This window comes from Ovis canadensis, chromosome 14 (genome assembly GCF_042477335.2).
Source record: "Ovis canadensis isolate MfBH-ARS-UI-01 breed Bighorn chromosome 14, ARS-UI_OviCan_v2, whole genome shotgun sequence".
Classification (NCBI taxonomy): Eukaryota; Metazoa; Chordata; class Mammalia; order Artiodactyla; family Bovidae; genus Ovis; species Ovis canadensis.
Genome location: NC_091258.1, coordinates 68,329,949 through 68,355,701, shown reverse-complemented (window position 1 = coordinate 68,355,701; position 25,753 = coordinate 68,329,949). Strand labels below are relative to the sequence as shown.

General features: G+C 54.3%; 3 protein-coding genes across 7 annotated transcripts in view; 2 read left to right on the top strand and 1 right to left on the bottom strand.

Annotated features, from left to right (window-relative positions):
• Positions 1–21,552, bottom strand: part of LOC138419035 (galactoside 2-alpha-L-fucosyltransferase SEC1) — a 27,614-nt gene extending 6,062 nt beyond the window's left edge. Inside the window, exons 1-3 of one of the 2 annotated variants that reach the window (XM_069551131.1) lie at positions 21,368–21,552; positions 9,644–9,735; positions 3,865–3,976 (exon numbers count right to left, since the gene is read on the bottom strand). In XM_069551131.1, the coding sequence (XP_069407232.1) occupies positions 3,865–3,946 (82 nt within the window). In that variant the 5' untranslated portion in view covers positions 3,947–3,976; positions 9,644–9,735; positions 21,368–21,552. The remainder of the gene's footprint in view (positions 1–3,864; positions 3,977–9,643; positions 9,736–21,367) is intronic. The other variant, XM_069551132.1, reaches the window with a different exon arrangement.
• Positions 5,032–11,396, top strand: NTN5 (netrin 5). 2 transcript variants are annotated; one of them, XM_069551126.1, is made up of 8 exons: positions 5,032–5,148; positions 5,238–5,335; positions 6,208–6,859; positions 8,182–8,370; positions 8,555–8,704; positions 9,109–9,162; positions 9,366–9,446; positions 10,765–11,396. In XM_069551126.1, the coding sequence occupies exons 3-8, from the start codon at positions 6,229–6,231 to the stop codon at positions 11,127–11,129; spliced, it is 1,470 nt and encodes a 489-aa protein (XP_069407227.1). In that variant the 5' UTR covers positions 5,032–5,148; positions 5,238–5,335; positions 6,208–6,228; the 3' UTR covers positions 11,130–11,396. The 2 variants fall into 2 exon arrangements, with proteins under 2 accessions (XP_069407227.1, XP_069407226.1); XM_069551125.1 differs by having other exon boundaries at positions 5,057–5,335.
• Positions 19,559–25,753, top strand: CA11 (carbonic anhydrase 11). 3 transcript variants are annotated; one of them, XM_069551145.1, is made up of 10 exons: positions 19,559–19,598; positions 19,986–20,167; positions 20,255–20,329; positions 21,094–21,236; positions 23,051–23,236; positions 23,817–23,912; positions 24,060–24,132; positions 24,243–24,397; positions 24,658–24,823; positions 25,625–25,753. In XM_069551145.1, the coding sequence occupies exons 2-10, from the start codon at positions 20,101–20,103 to the stop codon at positions 25,648–25,650; spliced, it is 987 nt and encodes a 328-aa protein (XP_069407246.1). In that variant the 5' UTR covers positions 19,559–19,598; positions 19,986–20,100; the 3' UTR covers positions 25,651–25,753. The 3 variants fall into 3 exon arrangements, with proteins under 3 accessions (XP_069407246.1, XP_069407249.1, XP_069407247.1); XM_069551146.1 differs by lacking the exon at positions 19,559–19,598 and adding an exon at positions 19,603–19,638; XM_069551148.1 differs by lacking the exon at positions 23,051–23,236.

Below are 25,753 nucleotides of genomic sequence, written 5' to 3'. Positions count from 1 at the left end.
AAAGATGCTGACTCTATAAAGTCAGCAAAAACAAGCCCAGGAGCTGACTGTGGCTCAGATCATGAACTCCTTATTGCCAAATTCAGACTGAAATTAAAGAAACAGGGGGAAAACCACTAGACCATTCAGGTATGACCTAAATCAAATCCCTAATGATTATACAGTGGAAATGAGAAATAGATTTAAGGGACTAGATCTGATACACAGAGCGCCTGATGAACTATGGACAGAGGTTCGTGACATTGTACAGGCGACAGGAATCAAGATCATCCCCAAGAAAAAGAAATGCAAAAAGGCAAAATGGCTGTCTGGGGAGGCCTTACAAATAGCTGAGCAAAGAAGAGAAGCAAAAGGCAAAGGAGAAAAGGAAAGATATACAAATCTGAATGCAGAGTTCCAAAGAATAGCAAGGAGAGATAAGAAAGCCTTCCTCAGTGATCAATGCAAAGAAACAGAGGAAAACAATAGAATGGGAAGTCAAGAAACACCTGGAGTAACAGGCAAATTTGGCCTTGGAGTACAGAATGAAGCAGGGCAAAGGTTAATAGAGTTCTGCCAAGAGAACGCACTGGTCAGAGCAAACACCCCCTTCCAACAACACAAGAGATGACACTATACATGGACATCACCTTCAAGAAAATTAGATACCAAGGGAACATTTCATGCAAAGATGGGCTCGATAAAGGACATAAATGGTATGGACCTAACAGAAGCAGAAGATATTAAGAAGAGGTGGCAAGAATACACAGAAGAACTGTACAAAAAAGATCTTCAGGACCCAGATAATCATGATGGTGTGATCACTCACCTAGAGCCAGACATCCTGGAATGTGAAGTCAAGTGGGCCTTGGAAAGTATCACTACAAACAAAACTAGTGGAGGTGATGGAATTCCAGTTGAGCTGTTTCAAATCCTGAAAGATGATGCTGTGAAAGTGCTGCACTCAATATGCCAGCAATTTTGGAAAACTCAGCAGTGGCCACAGGACTGGAAAAGGTCAGTTTTCATTCCAATCCCAAGGAAAGGCAATGCTAAAGAATGCTCAAACTACCACACAATTGCACTCATCTTACATGCTAGTAAAATAATGCTCAAAATTCTCCAAGCCAGGCTTCAACAAAATGTGAACTGTGAAATTCCAGATGTTCAAGCTGGTTTTAGAAAAGGCAGAAGAACCAGAGATCAAATTGCCAACAACCGCTGAATCATCAAAAAAGCAAGAGAGTTCCAGAAAAAAACATCTATTTCTGCTTTATTGACTATGCCAAAGCCTTTGACTGTGTGGATCACAATAAACTGTGGAAAATTCTGAAAGTGATGGGAATACCAGACCACCTGACCTGCCTCTTGAGAAATCTGTATGCAGGTCAGGAAGCAACAGTTAGAACTGGACATGGAACAACAGACTGGTTCCAAATAGGAAAAGGAGTACGTCAAGACTGTATATTGTCACCCTGCTTATTTAATTTATATGCAGAGTACATCATGAGAAATGCTGGGCTGGATGAAGCACAAGCTGGAATCAAGATTGCTGGGAGAAATATCAATAACCTCAGATATGCAGATGACACCACCCTTATGGCAGAAAGCAAAGAAGAACTAGAGAGCCTCTTAGTGAAAGAGGAGAGTGAAATAGTTGGTTTAAAGCTCAACATTCAGAAAACTAAGATCATGGCATCTGGTCCCATCACTTCATGGCAAATAGATGGGGAAGCAGTGACAGACTTTATTTGGGGGGGGGGCCCAAAATCACTGCAGATGGTGACTGCAGCCATGAAATTAAAAGACGCTTGCTCCCTGGAAGAAAAGTTATGACCAACCTAGACAGCCTATTAAAAAGCAGAGACATTACTTTGTCAACCAAGGTCCATCTAATCAAGGCTATGGTTTTTTCCAGAAGTCATGTATGGATGTGAGAGTTGGACTATAAAGAAAGCTGAGTGTCAAAGAATTGACGCTTTTGAACTGTGGTGTTGGAGAAGACTCTTGAGAGTCCCTTGAACTGCTAGGAGATCCAACGAGTCCATCCTAAAAGAAATCAGTGCTGAATATTCATTGGAAGGACTGATGTTAAAGCTGAAACTCCAATATTTTGGCCACTTGATGCAAAGAACTGAGTCATTGGAAAAGACCCTGATGCTGGGAAAGATTGAGGGCAGGAGGAGAAGAGGACGACAGAGGATGAGATGGTTGGATGGCATCACCGATTCAATGGACATGAGTTTGAGTAAACTCTAGGAGTTGGTGATGGACAGGGAGGCCTGGCGTGCTGCAGTCCATGGGGTCACAAAGAGTCGGACACGACTGAGCAACTGCACTGAACTGATGGGATGCTGCCCAGGCCCCACTGAGGGGTGTATAATATATAATCTGCACAGCCCATGGTGCTGTCAAAATAGTTTCTGCAGCATGTCTGGTGCACAGAGTTTCAGATATTAGACTGCAGGCTTATCTTCACTCATTTGGTCCTCATGATCTCCCATGAGGAAGGTACATTTTTATGCTGATTTAACAGGAAAGGAAACTACGGCACAGAGAGGTTAAGAAACTTGCTTTGGGTCACACAGCTAGGAAAGCGGTGAAGCCTGGATTTGGAACCAGTGTGGTTCAGGAATCTGGGATCCTGATTACTGTCTTGAGTTAGAAGGGGATACTCAGATGACACTCTCAATGCAGTTGTTGCTGAGTTGCTAAGTCGTTTCTGACTCTTTGTGACCGCATGGACTATAGCCCCCCAGGCTCCTCTGTCCGTGGGATTTCCCAGGCAAAAATACTGGAGTGGGCTGCCATTTCCTTCTCCAGGGGATCTTCCCAACCCAGGGATTGAACCTGCATCTCCTGCATTGGCAGCGGATTTTTCATTGGCTCCTTTGGAGATGATCATCACCTCAGGAAGTTCAGGTTATTAAAAGCAAAAGTGAGAAAGCAAGCTTTCCTCCAGGGAACGTTAGCTTAAGAAACTTCTAATTTCTGCACGAGTCAGCCTGCCCCTCATGCCGCCTGCCCCAGATCCCATGTGTCCCCCCAGATCTGGGGGTGTCTCTTTTTCTGGCAGCTAACCCCTCCTCACAGCTTACATTTAAATCCTATGTTCCCATTCTGCCTCCGCCACTGTGCGGGTCACCCAGAGCCAGAAGCACAGACTGCCTCAGCGGTGCCCTCCTGCCCGAGCAGTGGGTCCCCAAACCGCATGGGCCGACGCTGTGCCGCAGTCAGCGTGCTCAAGGCCGCAGTAGTGAATACGGTGCCCCAAGGTCCCGAGATCCACGCCTTTCCCAGTGGGAAGTGATAAAAAATGTTACCCTTCTCATCAAAACCACTCAGGTATGTAATACAGCTGAGGGCAACATTTGTATGGAATTCTCACCCCCGAAGTCTTGAGGCCTCATAGTGACCTGGTCCTGGGGAAAGCCGCTTTGAGCTCTGAACCCCTGGGGGGTCCCTGATTTCTCCCTCCAGCGGCTAGAACCACCGAGGTCCCCGGCATTCATTTCTCCCCCACCCCCACCCCACCAACTCAGAAAGCGGCCCAAGTCTTTGGGTTTCCAGGTGGCTGGTGTGACCCTTCAAAGGGTACTGACTTCTAGGACTTGAAAGTGCCTGACCTTCATGCTCAGTTAACCCACAGCTGGCAGAAGGTTCCAGAGGGCAGGAGGGGCCGGCGTGCGGTCCCACCTCGGTGTGAGCGGCCCTGACACCGCCCCCTCCCCCAGCAGGTCTGCCCCTTCCTGATCGCAGCCACCACCACGTGGCGGGGCTGAGCCCCAGCCTGCCCGCCCTTAGGAGCGGTGGGGCAGGGGCTGGGTGTGAGTGGAGCGCGGACCCCAGACCCGGGAAGGCCATCTGGCCGCTGTCCCCTCCTACCTGTCTTGAGCTTTCTGGGCCAGCCTGCTCGGGGATGTCCAGCTGCGGGCCGCTGCGGGGCAACGGCTCTCACGTCCCACATCGTCCTGGGTGGCGTGGCTGCCAGGGGTCCCTGTGGGGAGAGCGTGGCTGCCTTAGCGAGGGGACTGGCAGGGGTGGGGGTGGTGGGGGTGGTGTTGGATTCTTAGGCTCTGCTTTGAGCTCCCGCCCAGAACCCCCACTAGCCCGGGGCCTGAGAACAGCCACTCCGCACTCACTCCCCGGAGCCCACGCTGGCCGCCAAGCTCCTGCGGGAGAGAAGAACACGTGAGCAGCTAGCAGCAGAGGACAACCTCTTCCAGGGCACAGGTTTGGACGACGGCGGGGTGAAGGGTCAGGTGGGTGCCAAAGAAATCAGGCAAGAGGAGCCTGGGTCCCAGAGGGACCCCCACACTGCCCAGGCGAGGGGCCTGACTCTGGATCTGGTGGGAACACAGCTAGTCTCTGCTCCGTGAATGGGGGGTGGGGGTGGTCAGGGTGGGCTACAGTTCCCACAAGGGGCAGGGACCAGGGGCCGGACATCTGGGCTCCCCATTGGCAGGGGCTGGCTTCTCATTCCCCCAGGAACACCGGGGGACTCAACCCGTTTGCCTGGTGTACTAAGGCCAGAAAGCAGTGCCCCTTGAACCACCCAGGCGAGAGAGGAAAGGTGGGAGATGGGGTGAGTGCCTTAACAAGGCAGGTGCCAGAGGACCAGGGCAAATGCCCCGCGCCAGAGCTCAAAATGGCGCCAGGCTCCTCCTCGGGAGGGGTGGAGGCCATGGCAGTCATCTGGGGCAGGGCAGGCAGCCTGCGCGCAGAGCGTCTGCAGTGGGGACCCTGGGGGCAGTGAAATCAGGCTGGGGAGGGATGTGACCCCACTGCACCCACTGGTGCCTCAGACTCCCAGTGGGGGCCCACACCCAGGTCCAGACTGACCCAGGGGCCTGGACAGTGGGGCCCAGAAGGGGTGCAAGACCCCCAGACCTGAGGGAGCTCTCCAGTGGGGGCTGCCAGCCCTGGACAGGGAGGGGAGCATTCCAGCACCAAGTCCTTCCCCGGTCGTGCCTTCCCAAGCCTGGACTTCCGGCCCCTGCGGTAGCCCTGGCCTCTAGCCCTGCCCTGTCCGGCCCCTCTCTCTCCTCCCTTGGCACTCGCCACCCCCAACGTCTGTTCCCCCTTCTGCTCTGGGGACTTTACAGCCAGCGGGGAATGTGGGGGCTCTGATTCCTGGACCCTGAGGCCTAGGATGGCAGTGGGAGCCAGGTGGGCTGAGATTATCAGGAAGTCCTCAGAAATGCGAGCACACGGGGCCCTCCCATCCCAATCGGGACACAAGGGCTTGACCTTCTCAGCCCCACAGGCATTCCACACCAGCCTCCCAGCCCAGGCTTCCAGGCCCCAGGCGCCCCCACCGGGGTCCCTCGGCCGGTCCTCTGGGTTCTGCGTCTGGGTGAGAAAGGGTTAAGGGTGGGTGGAGGCTGGGGGTGGGTGGCAGGGAGGCCTGGGTGTTTGGTGGTAATCCCCCTCCGTGCCCTGGGTGTGGAGAACGAGGTTAGGGCCCCATGTGGGAAAGAGGCCTCCCCTCGGATCCCCGATCCCCGTTGAGCTGCCTCCTGCTTCTGATCCCCAGGCCCAGCACCCTTGCTCTCCCCCCAGGTCAGGCCTGCTGCACTGCCCGCTCTCCTCCAGCTCTGCAGGTGTCTCCGAGGTCCCGGTCCCCAGGCTCCCAGGCACCCGCTCCCCTGACACCCTGTGGACTCCGGTTTCCCAGCCGCCATCTTTCTGGGCCTCGTGGTCTCCCCTTGCGTCCTCCTCGCCCCTCCTGGTTCCTCTCCCTGCCTGGCCCTTGCCCTACGCTTGCCTTGCCCCCTCTCCCTCCATCTATCTGTCTGCGCCCATATCTGTCCCTGTCTCTGTTGCTTTGTCACCGAGTGTTCATCTGTCTGTAACTCCGTCTGCCCTGCCTTGCTCCCCTCTTCTCCCCCTTATCCTTGCTCGAAGTTTCCCCATCTGTCCCCACTCCCCGCCCTCTCCCCAGGGCCCCCTGCCCCTCGACACTGACTGATAGCGCCGGGGTGTTAAGCTACGGATTAGTTCAGGCAAAATTCTCGATTTTGCTTGCGTTCTTTCCCCTTTGGCTTATGTAAACAGTAATTCTCCCCAGATGGAACTATTTTCCTCGCTCAGAAGCAGCCGGGAGAGGTCTGGGGCAGGGCTGGGGGTGGAATGCCAGGGTTCCTCAGGGAGCCTGGAGAGCGGGGTGAAGGCTGACCTCGGGGGGCAGCCTGAGGCCCCCAGCCCGGCCACTCCTCTCCTCCGCAGGTACTTGCCTCTGCTGGAACCATGCCCGTGACCTTTGCCCTCTGGCTCCTCCTAAGCCAGGCCAGCGCGGACCCGTGTTACCACCCCGGGGGCCGCCCCCGCTTCTGCCTTCCACCCGTGACCCAGCTGGCTGGCATGGCCGCCTCCTGTCCCCAGGCCTGTGGCCCCTCCCCAAGCGTGGATCTCGGCCCACGGGCCCCCTGCAATGGCAGTCTGACCCTGGGCCTGGGGGGCCCTTTCCTCCTGTCGTCCGTCAGCCTGCGCTTTTGCACCCCAGGACCCCCAGCCCTGGTCCTGTCTGCTGCCTGGGCCACCGGAGGGCCCTGGAGGTCACTGTGGCGCAGGCCCGCCTGGCCAGGGGCGTTGGGAGGGCCCGAGAGGGTGACTTTCCGGGTCCCAGCGGGCCCGAAGGCCAGCGTGGTGGCCAGTCACCTCCGCCTGGAGCTCGGGGGCCGCGGGGGGCTGGCAGCCGCAGGCGTGAGAGGCCGCTGCCAGTGCCACGGCCACGCGGCCCGCTGCGCTGCCCGCGACCGGCCGCCCCGCTGTCGCTGCCGCCACCACACCACCGGCCCAGGCTGTGAGAGCTGCCGGCCGTCCCACCGCGACTGGCCCTGGCGGCCTGCCACGCCTCGGCACCCTCACCCTTGCCTGCGTGAGTCCTGGGCCCGCCCTGACCTGCCCTGACCCGGAGCTGGGCCCGTGGTCCAGCAGCCGGGCCGTGTCCCTGAGGGCAGGAGGCTCTCTCCTACCCCAGAGCTGCCTGCCCCTTGCTTCTCCCCACACTGTCCTCTGGCAGCACCTCTCTTGGCTCCCCTGGCTCTCCCCTGCCACCTCTGCTGCTTCCATGCCCACCCGGGAGCTCTAGCCTCTTGGTAACACCTGATCACAGTGACGGTGATGTGGAGGACACTTTCTGAGCCCCCGCCTGGAGGTTGGCTTGGCACAGGCGCTCAGGTGGTACTTAGTGAGAGGCTGCGGAAACACAGGGCAGATGGATGTTTTTGGACTCATCAAATCAACCACGGTGGGGGAAGCTTTTATTCATTAGACACATTTTTATCCAGCACCTACTATGTGCCGGGCAGTGATTGCATCTGGCCCATTTTACAGATGAGGAGACTGAGGCTAGAGCTGGGGAGTTCTGTGTGCCAAGGACACGCAGTCAGCAGGTGGCCAGGCTGGACCGTGAGCTCAGGAGGATGATCCCAAGGGTCCTAGCTTGTCCCGAACGTGCTCACACTAGATGTTCTAGGGCAGCAGATGGGCACATGGCCTCAGAAGCCTGCCAGACTGCTTGGGTTCAAGTCCCAGCTCGTCGGCTTCCTGGCTGTGTGACCCCCCCCCCCCCCAACTAGTGACCAAACCCCTCTGTGTCTCCATTTTCTCGTCTGTAAAGTGAGGAAAACAACAGGCCTTCCTCTACAGGCTGCAGTGGAAATTCAAATCACGGATAAACATAAAGTCCTTAGGATGCAGCCCAATACAGGACCTAGCACAGAGGTCCTGTGTTGCTCTTTTTAAATGTTTCCCCAGTAACTCGAATAAGTGGTAAGGTTTGAGAGTCACTGCCTTTGAAATCTGATCGATGCTCCCCAGCAAAATGTACATGGTAGGTGGTCCTCCTGCAAGGAAGTAGATACTATAAATGTCATCTTATAGCAAAGGAGTCTGAGCTGCAGAAAGGAAGCGTCACTTGCCCACGGAAAGAGTGAGACACTTCCAAGCGAGGGCCTGACTCTGTAGCCCACACCCAGAGTTGCCACTCTCTACACCCTACGTGTTCATCAGTCCCCTCGGGCTCACCCAGCTCCAGTCCAGAGCACCGCCCGTTTTAAAGATGAGAATGAAGGGCTTCGGGGACCACAGTCACCCGGGGAACCCCAGGCAGTCTCTCTCCTGAGGGCGGTGGGGGGAAAGCTGGGAAAGGGGAATGGAATGGCTGCCTGAGGCGCCCTCACTCCATCTTGTTCCCAGCCTGCTCCTGCAACCAGCACGCGCGACGCTGCAGGTTCAACTCTGAGCTGTTCAGGCTGTCGGGCGGCCGGAGCGGGGGCGTGTGTGAGCGGTGCCGCCACCACACAGCCGGCCGGCACTGCCATTACTGCCAGCCAGGGTTCTGGAGGGACCCTGGCCAGCCCATCAACAGCCGCAAGGCCTGCAGGCGTGAGTGCAGCCTGAAGCCCCGCCTGGAGGGAAAGGCGGCAGGCAGGTCTGAGGGAGGAGGGGCTGAGGGCCGGATCTATGGGGCCTGAGGGCAGAGGGGGCAGGGAATTCCAGCCTCCCCAATCTTGGGGAGGAAGAGGCTGGGAGCCCGCACCCCACCTCCCCAGCTCCTCTCCTCACGCAGCCTGCCAGTGCCATCCTATTGGGGCGACAGGCGGTACCTGCAACCAGACCAGTGGGCAGTGCTCCTGCAAGTTAGGGGTCACTGGCCTGACCTGCAACCGCTGTGGTCCTGGCTACCAGCAGAGCCGCTCTCCCAGGATGCCCTGCCAGCGTGAGTCCTGGGGGCGGGGCCCCGAGTCCCAAGTTGGGTGGGAAGGAGATAGCCAGACCTCCAGGGGGCAAGAGGGGTGAGGACTGGGTCCCTGGGAGACAGAAGCTAGAGACTGGAAGCCGGACTCTGCGGCCTTGGGGAGGCGAAGACTGAAGTCCAGTCTCACCCTGTGGAGGAAGAGGCTAAGAGCCTGGATTCCCGGGTCTGAGAGAGGTCTTAAGACTGGGATTCCTGAGTCCAGAAAGTGGCGAGGGACCAGAACTCCAGGTCCTGGGGGAGAAAGGCAAAGTGTGCTTCCGCTCTTGGGCCTCAGGGAACAGACTTTACAGGGTATGGATTTCTTTGGGGGTAGCGGGGTACTGGTGGGAGGTGCTAAGAGGCCCTACCTCTCTGCTCTCTCACAGGAATCCCAGAGGCGACAACCACCCTTGCTACAACCCCTCATGCTTACAGCTCGGGTAAGACAGGCTGGCCTACAAATTCCTGGTAGCAAGAAGGAGCGGGGATGGGGTGATTGGGCCACCAGGCAGGGATCCAGGGGTGGTCCACTGAGCGCAGTCCCAAGGGTTCAGGCACCCCAGCTGTCCATTAAGATGGATTGTGGGGGATGGGCAGGGGCAGAATGCTGTAGTCCAGGCCTCAGGAGCCTGACCCTCCCCAGACCCTCAGTGTCAAAACTATTGCAATACCTCGGACACCAGGATACACATGAGCCTTCGGAGGTACTGCCAGCAGGACTACGGTGAGTACCGGGGAGAACAAGGGCCAGCGGGCACACAGGAGCTCTGATCTGCCTCCAAGCCACTCTCTTCTCTGGCCTTCACTTTCCTCATCTTAAAAGGGAAGGCGTGCTGAACTCTAAAGGGCCTGTCCTGATCTACAACCTAATGGGACAGCAGACAATGGGCAGAAGGGGGAGTAGGGAGGGTTACTCCCTACCTTCCTAGGTCTCCTCTCTCCCCACGTTCTTGGTCTTGCAGAGTTTCACAATCTCCTTCAGCCTGACGTCCCCGAGTGGGGGAGGTGGCCTCCTGAGGATGGAAGGAGAAAGGCAAACTGGTTGAATGGAGGGGACCCTTGGGCTGTCTTGTCTGTCTCAGGTCCTCTGCCCTCCTTCAGGGCTGTAGCCCCATTCCCACAGACTCCCCCAGAGTTTCCTAATCCGCCAGTCTACACCAGCCCCCTGAGTCCAGGGCCTATGACCTCAACTCTCTTGGACACTTGAGTTCAGCCCAGCCCCAGTTACTCCCCTCAATGGTACAGGATCCCAGACCTCCCCTCCCTGAGGCTCACCATCTGGTCACTAGTATCCTTGAACTCCAAATGTGGAGGCTTCTCCCCCCACCTCCCACCGGGATCTTCTAGCCCATAGGCTCAGCTTGCCCACCAGAGGGCTGCTGCCAACAGATCTCATTTCTACCCCTTAGAGGGGACACTTCCCTGAATCACCACTAGTAAGACCTCAACCCTGGGCTTCCAAGGACTGACCTCCTTCTGGCCCTCAAATCCATCCTAGATGCAGATCCCTCCTAGGGCAATCTCTCTGTTTTCCAAGGGCTCTGTGTGCTCCTAATACTTTCTGACTCTCTGGCATTAGAGACCTGGACCTGCCTTTTCTGCCTTGTTCCAGCCCCACCCACTGCAGGGTCCCGGGAGACCTCTAACCTTTAAGTCATTCCCATACCTGCTGTTTCTAATATGATCTCAAAAGCATCCCTGGTAGTGCTTGCATATTTCCTGGTGGGCACCTGGGTTCCTGGCCCAGCCTGACCTCCACTCCAGAGGGATCGCCCACCCACCCCTCCCCTTCACAATCACAATCCTGGGACCCAACCTCACACTGCAAACGCCCCGCCCTCCTTGCTTTGACCCGTGTCCTCAGAAAGACCTCACTCTTCACAGCACAGGGCCTCTCACCCTCAAAGCGTCAAGGTTTCTGTTCTTCCTGATGCGATTCTGGAAGCCCACCCTTGCGTCCCAGGCCCTTCCCCACCAAGACTAACCTCACGGAGCCCTCAGGCTATCCCGCAGCCTAGGCCTGACCTCTCCCCTTCCCGCAGTGCTCCACGCGCAGGTGCTGGCATCCGAGGCCGCAGACACGACATGGCAGCGGCTGGCCGTGAGTGTGCTGGCTGTGTACAAGCAGCGAGCGAGGCCCGTGCGCCGTGGCAGCCAGGTCGCTTGGGTGCCCCGTGCCGATCTGACGTGCGGATGCTTGCGCCTGCGCCTCGCCAACCACTACCTGCTGCTGGGCAGCACGGCTGGCGGCCCAGATCCTACACGCCTCGTCCTCGACCGCCAAGGCCTCGCGCTGCCCTGGAGGCCACGCTGGGCCCGGCCGCTGAGGCGGCTGCAGCAGGAAGAGCGTGCCGGGGGGTGCCGCACCCTGCTGCCTTCGACCCCGAGCCCCGAACCCAGGCTCTAGAGCCGAAGCCCCTCGACCTCGAATGCCATCGAATGCCATCGAAGGAGCTAGAAGCAATCAGGGGAGGAGTCTTTTACCTCGACGCTGAGGCGTCCCTCAGCGAGCCAATCAGATGCCAAGGAGCGCCATACGTCACTGGCATGCGCCAGCACCCAGGAGTCGGAAAGGCCCTAACTAAAGGCGTTAGAACTCCTGCTCTCTGGCTCGGACACTTGACCTTTGCCTTATGGAGCAAGTCCCCTCAATAAAGTCTCAACTCTTGAGGAATCTCGGCTCCAGATCCCTGATCTGTGCTGGACAGTCTAGGAGGGTAAAGTGAAGAAGGCCATGAGGAAAGTCTTGGAACCAATCATGGCTACAGAGGCTAGTCAGAGTTGTGTTGCTTAACCATTGGCTAAAGCCAGTGGAAGGGAGGGTGGCTAGAAAAGGCGGGAAACACACCTGAGGAAAGCACAGCAGTGTCGCGTTTCTAGAAAGTTCCAAGTTAAGAAACACTCGATTCCTAATGGCCCCAGGATGGTCTTAGAAAATAATAGAATTTTGAGTGACTATCTGAAGAGGGTTCTGTTGGGTCCACCCGGTCTTGAACCAAAGGCTAACCCCTTTCCTGAGAGAATAGCCAATTGGGAGCCACAGAGCAGTCTGATTTCATTTGCTACTAAGCAGAATTGTATTCCACCCAGCAGTTGGGTACCTACAGACCAGAGTGTTTGTTGCTCAGTCATGCTGACTTTTTGTGATCCTATATATTGTAGCTTGCCAGGCTCCTCTGTCCACGGGATTCTCCAGACAAGAATACTGGAATGGGTAGCCATTCCCTTCTCCAGGGGATCTTTCCCACCCAGGGAAACCTGGGCCTCCTGCATTGCAGGAAGATTCTTTACTGGTCTGAGCCACCAGGGAAGCCCCAACAGGCCAGAGGGGTGGGGTTAAAAAAGGCAGGAGAGTAGTAAGTACTATGGAATGGAAGGTCATGGGACTTATGATTTTTCAGGTCACCTTGGCCTTTGAACCCACAATGAAGAGCAAAATTTCAAATTTAAGTGACCTTTGTAGGAGAGACAGTGGGTACTTTGAGGGAATCTCAGACAAACAGATATGACTTAAGGTTCATTGGGGCCTAGAGAGCAACCTCTTCTTTCCCTGAGAGAAAAAGCAGGCCTGAGCCAATGAGGAGTCTGGCTGCACCATGATGTCATTGGGTGCTAGGCAGAGAGAACAGGCTCTCCCGCCCCTGTTCTGAGTCTGGCTCTCCCGCCCCTGTTCTGAGTATGCCCCTAAGGAAGCTGAAAAAGGCAGAAAATAGCCTGCAGGAGGTGACTGTTTGACCCCCAAGCTACCAATACAATCCTGTATAAGGGGAGGCTTGCCTTTGGCCTCCAATAGGGCTCTGGCTGTGGGCATATCTGAAGCAAGAGTTAGGCATCTTTCAGGGGTTTTATAGGGCTACACAGGTGGCACTAGTGGTAAAGATCCCACCTACCAATGCAGAAGACATAAGAGACGAGGATTCAGTTCCTGGTTTGGGAAGATTCCCTGGAGGAGGCATGGCCACCCACTCCAGTTCTTGCTTGGAGAACCACACAGACAGAGGAGCCTGGCAGTCTGCAGTCTGTAGGGTTGCAAAGAGTCAGATGCGACTGAGCAACTTAGCATGTCAAGGGGTTTTCTAAGAAGAGTTCTCTGTTTCAGGAATCGCTGGATGCCTGATCTTGCTCTTTCCATCCTTTTCTGAAGAAATTGAGGCTCTCAGAGAGACCACCTTGAAATGCGGGCAAGGACTGAAACCCACATGTGTTTGGGTTTGGCTGGAATCCTTAACCACCTCTTCTATAAAGAAACTGAATGAGAGGAGGCTGGGAATCTTAACAACCATCACACAGCAAGTAGCCAGTATTCAGACTTAGTTCTCTGAGCTACCCAATCAGTAGCCACTGCCATATGGGTAGTTGGTGGCTAACATATCAAACAGCGTAGATAAGGAACATGTCCACTATCACAGAAACTTCTATTAGATGGCATTGCTCTAGAGGTGATTTTCATGAAACTCATGGACTCTGGAGCCAGACTGCCTGGGTTCAAATCCCTCTCTGTCCCCTAAGTTTTCCCATCTGTAAAATGGGAGTGGTGATGATGATGATGATGATAGGAAATAACCCACAGGGCATATTATGAGGATTAAATGAATTGACATGTGTCTGTAAGGGCTACCCCAGTGGCTCAGTGGTTAAGAATCTGACTGTAATACAGGAGACACAGGAGATGTGGGTTCGATCCCTGGGTTGGGAAGATCCTCTGGAGGAGGAAATGGCAACCCACTCCAGCATTCTTGCCTGGAGAATTCTGTGGACAGAGGAGCCTGACAGGCTACAGTCCATGGAGTCACAAAGAGTCAGACATGAATGAAGTGACTGAGCATGTGTGAACATCTAGGGACTTCCCTGGTGGTCCATTGGCTAAGACTCCAAGTTCCCAATGCAGGTGGCCTGGGTTTGACCCCTGGTCAGGGAACTAGATCCCACATGCCACAACTAAAGATCTCTCATGCCACAACCAAGATCGAAGCGCTCAAGTGCTGCAACTAAGACCTGGCGCCACCAAATAAATAAATAAATACTTAATTTTTAAAGCGATGTGTATGCAATGAGCTTAAAATAGTGTCTGCACAGAGTAAGAGCTTTTGGAGTTTGTTTTCATGATTTAAACACCTGGTGGCCAGACATTCCCCAGGAGAGGTGAACCCAGAAGGTGAGATCACAGGTCAGGAAGATTTTTGCTGGGCTCCCCTGGGGAGTGGGAGTTGAGAGCGGGGGCAGGAAGGGCTGTGGGAACCACCCAGGCTCAGAGTCCCGTCCCGGCTGCCTCCCACCCAGGGGCCGGGGAGGTAGGAGATGAAAGTGAGGAACAGGGCGAGCCCCATATGTTCCTTATGACCCAAACTTTGTTCCCAGCACCCAAGACGAATAGGCGTGAAATCCACATCTGGGCCGCACCTCCGGCCTGGCCATTCCCTCCCGCCTCTGGGCGCTGAGCCCAGTCTGTCTTGTTGCTATAATGAGGGCAGCACAGGTGGCTTCCAGAACTCAGAAGAGGCCCCTGCCTTCCACAGCATCGTTGTTGGCTTCCTGGAAGAGCAGACTCCTAAAATGCGTGTGAGCTGAGGATGAGTTTGCCCAGCAGAGGAGATAGAAAGAAAGGCCAAGTTAGAAGTTACAGTTGTAATGGCTAGCCCTCTGGGCTCTGAATCCAGCAATCTGGGTTCAAATCTCAGTGGAACCTGCATTCCTTGCTTTCTCCATGGACAGAGGAGCCTGGCGGGCTATAGTCCATGGGGTTGCAAAGGATCAGACATGACTGAGCAGCTACACTTTCACACTTTCAGGAAGTCACAGTTGGTGCAAATGTCCAGAAGCCAGAGGGCCCTGTATGGTCAGAGAAGAGATCTGAGGCTGGAATAGGCAGTAACCAGGACATATGGGGCCTCTAAGACCAGACTGAGGGCCTGAGTTTTTCCCCCAGGGGCACTGGAGAGCGGTGGGAGATTTATGAGCAGAGGAGGGGTGGGGTCAGCCCTGCATGAGCAACAGACATGATATGGACAATTGTAGAGGTGGCTGGGTTCACTGGGTAAGCCCAGAGAAGGCCTTGAACCCAGACTGCAAGTTGGGTTCTCAGAGGAAGTAACATCAGAGGTAGGTTTTGAAGGACAGAGGAAGGAATTGGTCATGACTAGAAAGGCAGAGAGTCGGGGAATTTGTCCAGGGGTGCTGGGGAGATAAGGGATGACTGTGACTTGAGGAGAGGCAAGGTCACCTCTGGACATAGAAGACTCCTCTGGGATCCCTAGAGGGTAGACTGGAGGCTCAGGGAGACTGGGGTGGGGGAGGGGTTGGAGAGAGGATCCGGGTGGGAAAAGTGCCAGGGCTGGGCTTTTAGGGACAGAAAGAGGGCCAGAAAAATGTCACCTACACTGGGAAGACTTCCTCTTACCCCCATACAAGAAAAAAATTCTCTTAGCCATTTCTTTTCTTTGTCTAATTAATTAATTAATTTGACTGTGCCAGGTCTTAGTTGCGACATGCAAACTCTTGGTTCCGGATCTACATGCATGCGTTGGGAGTTCAGAGTCTTAGTCTCAGCCACTGGACCGCCAGGGACGTCCCCTCTGCCTCTGTCTTCACAATACTATCTCCTCTGTCTAAAATCCCCCTCTGCCTTTCTTTTCTCCTTCTTTTGAAATTGAAGTGTAGTTTATTAACAATATTGTGCTGGTTTCAAGTGTGTACAAAATGATTTTGTTTTGAGGGCAGGAAAAGGGGGGTGATAGAGGGTGAGATGATAGTTGGATGGTATCATCAACTCATGGAAAGGACACGAGTTTAAGCAAACTCTGGCAGATAATGACGGACAGGGAAGCCTGGTGTGCTGCAGTCCATGGTATGGCAAAGAGTCAGACATGACTGAGCAACTAAACAACAACTATATATATATGTGTGTGTGTGTGTGTGTGTGTGTATGTGTGTGTGTGTGTATATACATCTTCCCGATTCTTTTCCATTATAGTTTATTAGAAGATATTGAATAGGGACTTCCCTGGTGGTCCAGTGGTTAAGACTCTGCACTTCCAATGCAAATGACATGGGTTCAGTCCCTAGTCCGGGAACTGGGATCCTACATGCCTTGCAGCCCAACCAAGAAAAAAATATATATATGTATTGAATATAGTTCCCTGTCCTATACAGTAGAGCCCTGTTGCTTATCTATGTCTTTATTTTAAAAGAACATATGTAATTGGATTTAGGGTTCACCCAGATAATATGGGATCTGATCTCAAGATCACCATTTTAGTTACAACTGCAAAGACCCTTTTTCCAAATAAGGTCCTATTTACAGGTTTCAGGGAGATGTGTCTCTTTTGGGGCGGATGGGGGGCACCAGTCAACCCACAACATCTTAGGTGAGTCACTTTCCTCTCTGAGCCTCAGGGGTTCTATCTGTATAATGGGGCTAATACCAACTCCCACCTGAAGGGGCAACTTTGAGGGTTAACAAAACCTAAAGAGTGCATGGTCCAGCTCCAGTGTCTAGGAAACCCTCAGTCAGAGTGGCTGCCATTTCTTGCTGATGGATTTTTCCCATCAGAGCTGGGTTCTTCTGCCAGTCTCTTCCTGCCTTTTCCCCATGTCTCTGCACATATGTCTCTGTCATAATTTCCCCATCCTTCTTTGTTTCCTGCCTGTGTCATTTGGGGCAAGTCACTTATGCCCCTTGAGGCTTGGTTTCCTCATCTGTCATATGGGATAATAACTTCCTCCTTTTCATAAAGAGACTGTGTGATTACATGAGTGAGTCCTTAGAAAGTGCTCAGAACTTTGCCTGGTATTTAGCAGGTGCTTTACCTGCTAGCTGCTGTCACTGTAATTATTATTATTATTATCATCATTATTACTGCTACTACTGTTTTGGTTTCCTTTATCTTGCCTCTGTCTTCCCCCTCTCAACACATTCCTGCCTTTCTGAATAAGTGCCTCACCAACATCTAAGCCTTGAGAGTCATTGAAAGTCTATCTCTCTCCCTTGCTGTCTCTCTTCCTCTCCTTATTATGATGAGTTTATATTACTCTATTTTTTATTTTGGGGGGCCACGTCATGTGGCATGCAGGATCTTAGTTCCCCAATCAGGGATCAAACCCACAGCTCCTGCAGTGGAAGCGCAGTCTTAACCACTGGACTGCTAGGGAAGTCCCTCTGTGATGGTTTTGAAAGAAGCCCACATTCTTTGATATCCCTCTGTTCAAGAGGAGGAGCTCAATCTCTTTCTCTTTGTTTTTGTTTTCCTAAGGTTTTATTTATTTTGGCTGCAATGGGTCTTTGTTGAGGACCCAACGCAGCCAAAATAAATAACATTTTAGGAGGAAAAAAAAAAAGCATCAATCCCTTTCCCTTTGACCGTGGGCTAGACTGAGCAGCTCACCGCCAATGAATACACATCCACAGCTTCCCTAGTGGCTCAGGCAGTAAAGAATCCACCTGCAATGCAGGAGATGAGTTCGATTCCTGGGTTGGGAAGATCCCCTGGAGAAGGGAACAGCTACCCACTCCAGCATTCTGGCCTGGAGAATTCCATGGACTGTACAGTTCATGGGATCGCAAAGAGTCAGACACGACTAAGCGACTTTCACTTCCAATGAATAGAATAAAGACGTGATGGTGCTAGGAATTCCCTGGTGGTCCAGTGGTTAGGACTCAGCCCTTTCACTGCTGGGGCCTGGGTTCAGTACCTGGTCAGGGAACTGGGATCCTGCAGGTAAGTAGCATGGCCAATACACAAAGAAAAGTGATGGTGTGTGATTTTGGACATAGGTTACATAAGACTCTGCTGTCTCTCCAGTCACTCGCTCTGAAGGGGAGCCAGTAGCCGTGTTGTGACCCAAGCAGTCCTATGGAGAGGCTCATGTGGTGAGTGTTAGGGTTCACAAGGGGCTCATAGCGTATAATTAAAATATTGCCACTGTGACTTCATCTCTTGTTTGTCAGGTCACCACAAAGGGCCATATTTTAACTATACGCTATATATATGGGGCTTCCCTTGTGGGTAAAGAATCCGCCTGCAATACGGGAAACCTGGGTTTGATCCCTGGGTTGGGAAGATCCCCTGGAGAAGGGAACAGCTACCCACTCCAGTACTCTGGCCTGGAGAATTCCATGGGCTCTACAGTCCATGGGGTCGAAAAGAGTCGGACATGACTGAGCAACTTTCACCCACATGAGACCCTTGTGAACCCTAACGTTGAGCAGCTGAGGCCTCTTGCCAAGGGCCGTGTAGGTGAGTTTAAAGGTATTCTTCCAGCCCCGGTCAAGAGTCCAGATGACTGCAGCCCTGGCCCATAGCCTATTGCCCCTTCATGAGAGACTGAATTCTCTGTTGTTATCAGAGCCAGATCCACCCAACTAAACTGCTCCACAGTTCCCACCCCTCAGAAACTGTGAGACAATAAATATGTGTAGCTCTAGGCCACAGAGTTTCAGGGTAACTTGTCATGAGACAGCAGATCATGAATACACATTCCTTTCTTGTGTTTTCTCGGTGTCTCTCTTCACTTCCAGCTCTCCCAGGCATGTCTGTCTTTCTCCAACACAGTCTTTGCATGTCCATTTCCAGTTCTCTGTCTATGAATGCCTCTGTCTTTTTCAACCCTCTTAAGTCTTATCCTTCCTATCAGTTGATCTGTTTCTGGGTCTCTCTCCCCCTACCTGGGTCTCTGTCTCTGTTGATACCTCTTCCTCTTCATGAGGGTCTCTCTTTACAGGTGTGCATGGGTGTCTGCCTCTTCCTCTCTGTCCTCGCCTCTCTCTGCTGCTTTCTCCAGGCGTGTGTTTCTATGTCTGTCCTCAGATCTCGTCTTCTGTTTCTGTCTCTCCCTGCACACCTCTGGCCTGGCGTCTTGCTCTCCCATCTCGAACCTGCTGTTTGAGGCACGTGCCCGCACTCTCTCTCTCTGTGGATCTCTGTGTCTATCTCTAAGTTTGTGTGTCTATGTCTTTCTCTCTGTGTATCTCTTTCTCTGCCTCCATCTGTATCTGTCTCATTTTGTTTTTTTTCTCCCCCAGTCATTTGCGGGGCCAGGCGGGTGGGGGGGGGGGGCGGTGGATCTCTCTCTCTCTGCCTTCTCCTTTCATTCAAGGTATGGAAGTCTGTCTGTCTCTCCTGCAGCCATCTCCCCCTGCCCAAACCCGCAGCCGCCCCACCCTATCCTCTCTTCTCTACCCTGCATCTCCCTCCGCCCTGTCTCTCCGTACTGATCTCAGGCTCGCCTTCCCTTCCCCAGCCTCCACAGTTCCCTGCCCTCACCTCTGCTCTCTCTTCTCTGCCTTCCCGGCTCCACCTCCTGCCTGCCTCTCTCTCCAAGTCTCTGCCTCCCTCTCCTGGTCAGCCGCCCACACCGCACTCAAGTCTCCCAGGGGATGCCCTAGCCGAGTTAAGGGAGCCCCTGGCGGAGGCCCGAGTGATGCACCGGGCAGGGGGCTGCAGGCAGTGATGCAGGCTCCAACCTGGGTCCCCGTGAGCTTGGGGAACCCCTGATCCTCTGGGGCCAGCGGCTCTGGGCGCAGAGACCTCGAGGACTCTCCCAGCTCCACCTTAAGCGCCCCCCCCTTCCCTCTTCTGCGGAGGATGGAAACTGCCAGCTCTAGGGCCCCAGGTGTCCGGGCCACCCCCACCCCCAAGGCCCCAGTGCATCTGGGAGCTGGGGATCAGCCCCCCAATGACCCCTCCATCCTGCCCCTTGGGCGCCCCTACTCCATCCACACCGGCCCGAAGAGGAGGGTTCTCTGCTGTGAGAGCCCCCACCCCCACCCCCAAACAACGACAGAAAAATTAAATAACTGCAAGAGAGAGAAGAGAGGGAGGGGCAGGAGGGAGGAAGGGAGGAGAGAGACAGAGAAACAGAAGAGGCAGGAGAGGAGGAGGTGGGGAGGGAGAGAGGAGCTGGAGGCTGAGAGGGAGAGAGTGAGGAGGAGAAGAAGGGGAGAAGGGAGAAGGGAGAGGCAGGGACCGAGAAGAAAGGGAGGGAGGAGGAGGTGAAGGAAGCAGGATGGAGGGATGGAGTTAGGGGGCTTGGAAGAGCTTTTAATGAAAAGGGAGCGAAGAAGGGGAGTGTGCATCAGGAACCCAGAGGGAACCCGAGGGAGAAGCAGAAGGCAGAGAGAGGAGTAGGAAGATCGGGAGGCAGAGCGAGCCTGGAGGGTTCGGGAAAAGAAAGGGGAGGCAAAGCGAGGGAGAGGAGGAGAGAGGGGAGGGGTGGGGGTCCCAGATCCCCGCTGCCTCGGTAACTGGGGAACTGGGACTCCCCGCAGGGAGGAGCGGAAGGCTGGAAGTCCTGGGAGGGGTTAGGGTTCCACAAAGAGGGGGAGAAGCTGAGAGAGGGCCGGCCGGGACATTGGGAAGGGGTCACCCCGAGGCCTCTTGGGGATGGGGGCTGCACCTCGTCTGAGCGCCCCTCGGGTGTTGGTACTCTGGGCCGCACTGGGAGCGGCAGGTAAGGCCTGGGGGTTGGGGCAGGAGCCCCTGAGGGAGGGGTGGGGTGGGGCGCCAAGGAGAGGGGTGCAGGCTGCTCTCTCCCCAGCTCACATCGGACCCGCACCTGACCCAGAGGACTGGTGGAGCTACAAGGATAATCTCCAGGGAAACTTCGTGCCAGGTGCAGCCGGGGCGGGGACTCTGGAGTCTGGGCTGCCGGGCGCTTTCTTCCTGAGATCCAGAAGTCCTCTCCTTCCCGCCCGCCCTCCCCACGCCCCAGACCCGAGAGTCCCAGCCCCTTCCTCCTCCCTCAGGAGGCCCAGTTTCTGAACCCGAGTGGCTCAGCATGGGACATTATACATGCGCATTTCAAGTAGTGAGTGGGAGTGACTGGAAGGTAAGAGAGTGTGGGGGTGGAAGAGTGTGTGTGTGTTTCCTGGGAAAGAGGCAGGTAGGTCCTGGCTCTTGCTGAGAACCAGAGGTTCAGTGGCCCCGTTCCCCCGCCTCCTCCTGCCCTCTCTTGCAACTCCTTCTTCCTACTTCATTCATTATCCGGCTGTGGGACAAGGAAACTGAAAGAACTACAACTCCCATGACCTCTGGGGCAGGCAGGCAGTGAATGGGCTGTTTGGCAGTCCCGGGGCCTGCTGGGAGTTGTAGTTTCTTCCCTCAATGACAATTTAAGATAGGTTTGATCAAAGAGACTTAGAGGTGTTAGGGCGGTAAGGGGGAGGGGGTCCTTAAGAAACGCCTCCAAGATTCTTCTAGGACCCCAGGATTCTGGATCCCAGCCCCCGCTTCCCTCAGAGCCAGGAGTCCAGATTCCCAGCCCTTCCTCTCCTGGGATCCAGGAATCCAGACGACAGCCTTCGTAGCGGGTCCCAGTCTAGGGGTCCAGTCCTTATTTCTGACTTCCTTTTCTCCCTACCCCACCTCGGCCCCCAGGACCTCCCTTCTGGGGCCTGGTGAACGCAGCCTGGAGTCTCTGTGCCGTGGGGAAGCGTCAGAGCCCCGTGGATGTGGAGCTGAAGAGGGTCCTCTATGACCCCTTTCTGCCCCCTCTGAGACTCAGCACCGGGGGAGAGAAGGTAGGGAGCCTGGTGGGAGGGGTTACCGAATCCACTGGGGCGGGGCCTGAGTGGGCATCGGGGGTGGAGCTTTGAGTTGGGAGGCTAGCCTTGGGGGAGGAAGTCTACTCCGTGGAGAGGAGGCTACTTACACTCGCAAATGATCACCAAATCTTCCCTCCGCAGACATGGCTCCTAGTCTTCCCCTCTCTTAGAAGCAATGGTAAAACAGATCGTCTCCTGGGCCAGGCACTGTTTTCAAACTTGATGAATCCTCTAATCTTCACAGCACCATGAAATAGGTGCTATTATTATCCTCATTTTATGGATGCAGAAACTGAGGCACAGAGAGGTTAAGTTACTTACCTGAGGTCACACAGCCAGAGAGTGCCAGGGCTGGGATTCAGACCTCGGCAGCGTGGTTCCAGAATCCACCCTCTTGCCCGCTTTGCAATATTATTTCTTTGGCACTGTCCAGTCACCCAGCCAAAAGTCTGAGATTCCCCATCCCATTTCCTCCCTCACTTCCGTTTCCATCCGTTCCCTTTCTAGTTTTCCTGCTAAATAGCATTTCATTTCTTGTCCCTCCACTGGCCTCACTATCATCTTGCATTGGGACTGATGCTATATCATCTTTGCTGGCCTGCTTCTCTGCCTCCTGCAACCCATTCTCCATCCCATAGATAGAGAGATGTTTAAAAACACAAACTGGATCATACCACTCTCTCCTACTCAAAATCTTTCTGTTAGGATAAGTAATGACAGCATACACTTACACAGCACTTAGCATGTGCCTGGTACTGTGCCAAATGTGTTATATCTATTCAATTATTTAAATAAAAACACAAAATACCCATCATTGCCCACAAGGCTCTGCACCACCCGGCTCCCATCACCACACTCTCCTTTGCTTACTGGGCTCTGGTCCCAGGCTTCTTCACTGTTACTGAAATAGGCCACCTCAGGGCCTTTGCACAGAATGTTCCCCCTTCTGGAATACCCTTCTCCTTGCTCCTTTCAAATAACCCCTCCTTATCCTTCAGGTCACCATTCAAATGTCACTTCTTCTTGGAAGCCATTCCTGACACCCCACCCCTACTCCATTCTCTGGGTTTTTTTTTTTTTTTTTTTTGGCATGCTGCTTGCAACTTCTTAGTTCCTCAACGTGGGATTGACACCCAGGCCCCTGCAGTGGGAGCACAGGAGTCCTAACCACTGGACTGCCAGAGAATTCCCTGGGTTTTCCATTTATTAGAACTCCCAGTGCTCCTCGGTGTGGGCATAGGATGTAATTAATTAAGCATTTACTTAGATGATTCAGTATTTATTGTTTCTCCTTCATTTGAACAGAAGCTCCACGAGCCCCAGAGTTTTTGTCTACTTGCTCATGGCTCTCTCCCTAGCATCCATGACACATAGTAGCAGCTCAATAAATACTTGTTAATTAAATTCACCACTATTGAGCACCTACCAAGGATCAGCCCAGACCCTGGAAAGACATTAGTGTTCAAACCATTCAGTTCAGTTCAGTTGCTCAGTCATGTCAGACTCTTGTGACCCCATGGACTGCAGCACACCAGGCCTCCCTGTCCATCACCAGCTCCCGGAGTTTACCCAAACTCATGTCCATTGAGTCGGTGATGCCATCCACCCATCTCATCCTCTGTCGTCCCCTTCTCCTCCTGCCTTCAATCTTTCCCAGCGTCAGGGTCTTTTCCAATGTTCAAACTGTGCTGAATGATTAAATGGATATTGGCTGTGGGAAATGTATGAATGGAAAACAGTCGGGAAAAGATTTCTCTGCATTCCCATGACTGCCTCTACCTCCCCTACAGCTCCGTGGAACTCTGTACAACACCGGTCGCCATGTCTCCTTCCTGCCTGCGCCCCGGCCTGTGGTTAATGTGTCTGGGGGGCCCCTCCTTTATAGCCACCGACTCAGTGAACTGCGGCTGCTATTTGGAGCACGTGACGGAGCTGGCTCTGAACACCAGATCAACCATCAGGGTTTCTCTGCTGAGGTGATGGCCGCTGACCTCTGACCCTCGGCCTTCACTCTAAGTCAACCAAATTCCTCCCACCTCCTGCATGCATGCTCAGATGCTCAATCATGTCTGACTCTTTGCAACCCAATGAACAGTAGCCCACCAGGCTCCTCTGTCCAAGGGATCCTCCCTGCAAGAATACCGGAGGGGGGGGTGCCATTTCCTCTTCCAGGGGATCTTCCGACTCAGGGATCAAACCCACATCTCCTTCATTGGCAGGTGGATTCTTCACCACTAGCGCCACCTGGGAAGCCCTCCAACCACCTCACCCTCCTCTTTTTTTTTTCCTTTAAAATTTTATTTATTTTTTAATTAAGGATAATTGCTTTACAGAATTTGGTTGTTTTCTGTGGAACATCAGCATGAATCAGCCATAGTCACCCTCCTTTTCATGCCTCATCCCATCTTTCTCCATAGAATCCACAGCCTGCCTCCCCCCCCACCCACCTCGTGAGCACTAATCCTTAACCTGACTTGGAACCCCAAAGTTGCTCCCATTGCCCACTCTGCGCTCCCCTTCTTCCGGAGGACCCCACTCTCTGTGCTTCCCTCCTAGGTGCAACTCATCCACTTCAACCAAGAACTCTATGGGAACCTCAGTGCCGCCACCAGGGGCCCCAATGGCCTGGCCATTCTCAGCCTCTTTGTCAATGTGAGCCCAGGGAGGGAGGGAAGGTCTGGACCTGGGATCTGAGAAGAGGGAACTAGGAAGCCCAGTCTCTGGGGTCCTAGGGGAGGAAGGGCTTGGGGACGCTTGGATTTCTGGGTTCCTCTCTCCTCACTGCATACCTCCACACAGGTGGCTGGTAGCTCAAACCCGTTCCTCAGCCGCCTCCTTAACCGTGACACCATCACCCGCATCTCCTATAAGAGTAAGTCCCTGGGCACCGGGAGGGTGCAGGGGGTGGATGGGGGATGGCTTATGCACATAGGGGAGTTCAGCAGGGGCACCCCTCTTCACTCTGACCTGATATTCCTGCAGATGATGCCTACTTTCTTCAAGACCTGAGCCTGGAGCTCCTGTTCCCCGAGTCCTTTGGCTTCATCACCTATCAGGGCTCTCTCAGCACCCCACCCTGCTCGGAGACTGTTACCTGGATCCTCATTGACAGGGCCCTCAATATCACCTCCCTCCAGGTGACCCTGTCAGCCCATTCCCCCCCCCTGCCACCCCCCAACCCGTTCCTTGGCCTGGGTGTCCCCTAGCCTCACCTACCTTTCTACCCTCGCTTGACAGGGAACTGGAGGGAATTCGAGGGTCCTACCACCCTGGGGCTGTAGGGGGCGGAGTTGATCAAGACTCCGCCCACCCGCCCCCAGGGGCGGGGCTTCCTGCCCGCTGCCTCTAGAGCCGTTCGTTACTCACTCTCAGTTTTCCCACCCCGCTTCCGTGGCAGATGCATTCCCTGAGACTTCTGAGCCAGAATCCTCCGTCCCAGATCTTCCAGAGCCTCAGCGGTAACGGCCGGCCCCTGCAGCCCTTGGCCCACAGGGCCTTGAGGGGCAACAGGGACCCCCGGCACCCCGAGAGGCGCTGCCGAGGCCCCAACTACCGCCTGCATGGTATGATGCAGTCTGCAACCCCTTCCACGTCTTGGTCTAACCCACCTATGTGTCTCCCCTTGATGTTTCAATATGATGCAGTCCAACCCCTCCCTTGCTGCTTCTGTGTGACCCAGCCTCCTGAACTCTCCCTCGCTCTTTCTCCCTTTGTGTCAAAGTGGTACAGCCCACCTTCCTGTCACAGACCATTGCAGGTCCGTGATTTGCTATTCTTCACTGCTTGCAACTTGCAACTCGGTGTATAACCGGAGCCCCCTGGTTTCCTTGTGGTACGATCCTGTACTGGCCCATGATTCTTGTAACTAGGGCTTTCCGAAATGGTACAGCCCAGATCCTTTCCCCTGTTTTCATGTGGTACAACCCTATACTGTTCCATAATCTGGCACGTCCCTTACTGAAAAGAAAAAAAAAAAAAACAAAAAACGTGGTACACTTCCCTTCTCCCCCTGCTTCCCCCTCCTGGTTCAGTCCCGTGATCTAGTCCACCTCACTGGCTTCACAACATGGTACAGCCCAGATCTCGCCATGAATACCTTCACGTAGTTCAGCCTAATGCTGAAACTGGATGTCCCTATTCCACCCTCCTGCTGCCCCGCTATGGTTCAGCCCAGTGCCAGGCAACCTGGCCATTTCCCCCAGCTTCTCAACCTGGTACATTCCGACTCCCCCCTTTGCAGCCTCCCTGTGGTAGAGCCCCGCCTGGCCCACACCCATCCGCCCCCTACCCGCCCCTTGCACGCCCCCTGCAAGGTCCATCCTATCTTGCCATAACTAACGTCCTCTACCCGTGTCATCTTACAGTGGATGGTGTCCCCCATGGTCTCTGAGACTCCCCATCGAGGACTGCGCCTGCCTTTCCCAAGCCTCCCCACGAGGGGAGGGGAGTCACCCCCAAAACAAAGCTATTAAAGGGACAGAATACTTCCTGTA

What these genes read in the sequence shown, in the direction of transcription:
- NTN5 (XM_069551125.1), top strand. Translation starts at nt 5,132, where the DNA reads ATGGCAGTGGGAGCCAGGTGGGCTGAGATTATCAGGAAGTCCTCAGAA. An exon ending in CCTCTGGGTTCTGCGTCTGG is followed by an intron (nt 5,336 to 6,207) that starts GTGAGAAAGGGT and finishes TCTCCTCCGCAG; the next exon opens with GTACTTGCCTCTGCTGGAAC. An exon ending in CAGCCGCAAGGCCTGCAGGC is followed by an intron (nt 8,371 to 8,554) that starts GTGAGTGCAGCC and finishes CTCCTCACGCAG; the next exon opens with CCTGCCAGTGCCATCCTATT.
- CA11 (XM_069551145.1), top strand. Translation starts at nt 20,101, where the DNA reads ATGGGGGCTGCACCTCGTCTGAGCGCCCCTCGGGTGTTGGTACTCTGG. An exon ending in TTCTCAGCCTCTTTGTCAAT is followed by an intron (nt 23,913 to 24,059) that starts GTGAGCCCAGGG and finishes ACCTCCACACAG; the next exon opens with GTGGCTGGTAGCTCAAACCC. An exon ending in TCAATATCACCTCCCTCCAG is followed by an intron (nt 24,398 to 24,657) that starts GTGACCCTGTCA and finishes CTTCCGTGGCAG; the next exon opens with ATGCATTCCCTGAGACTTCT.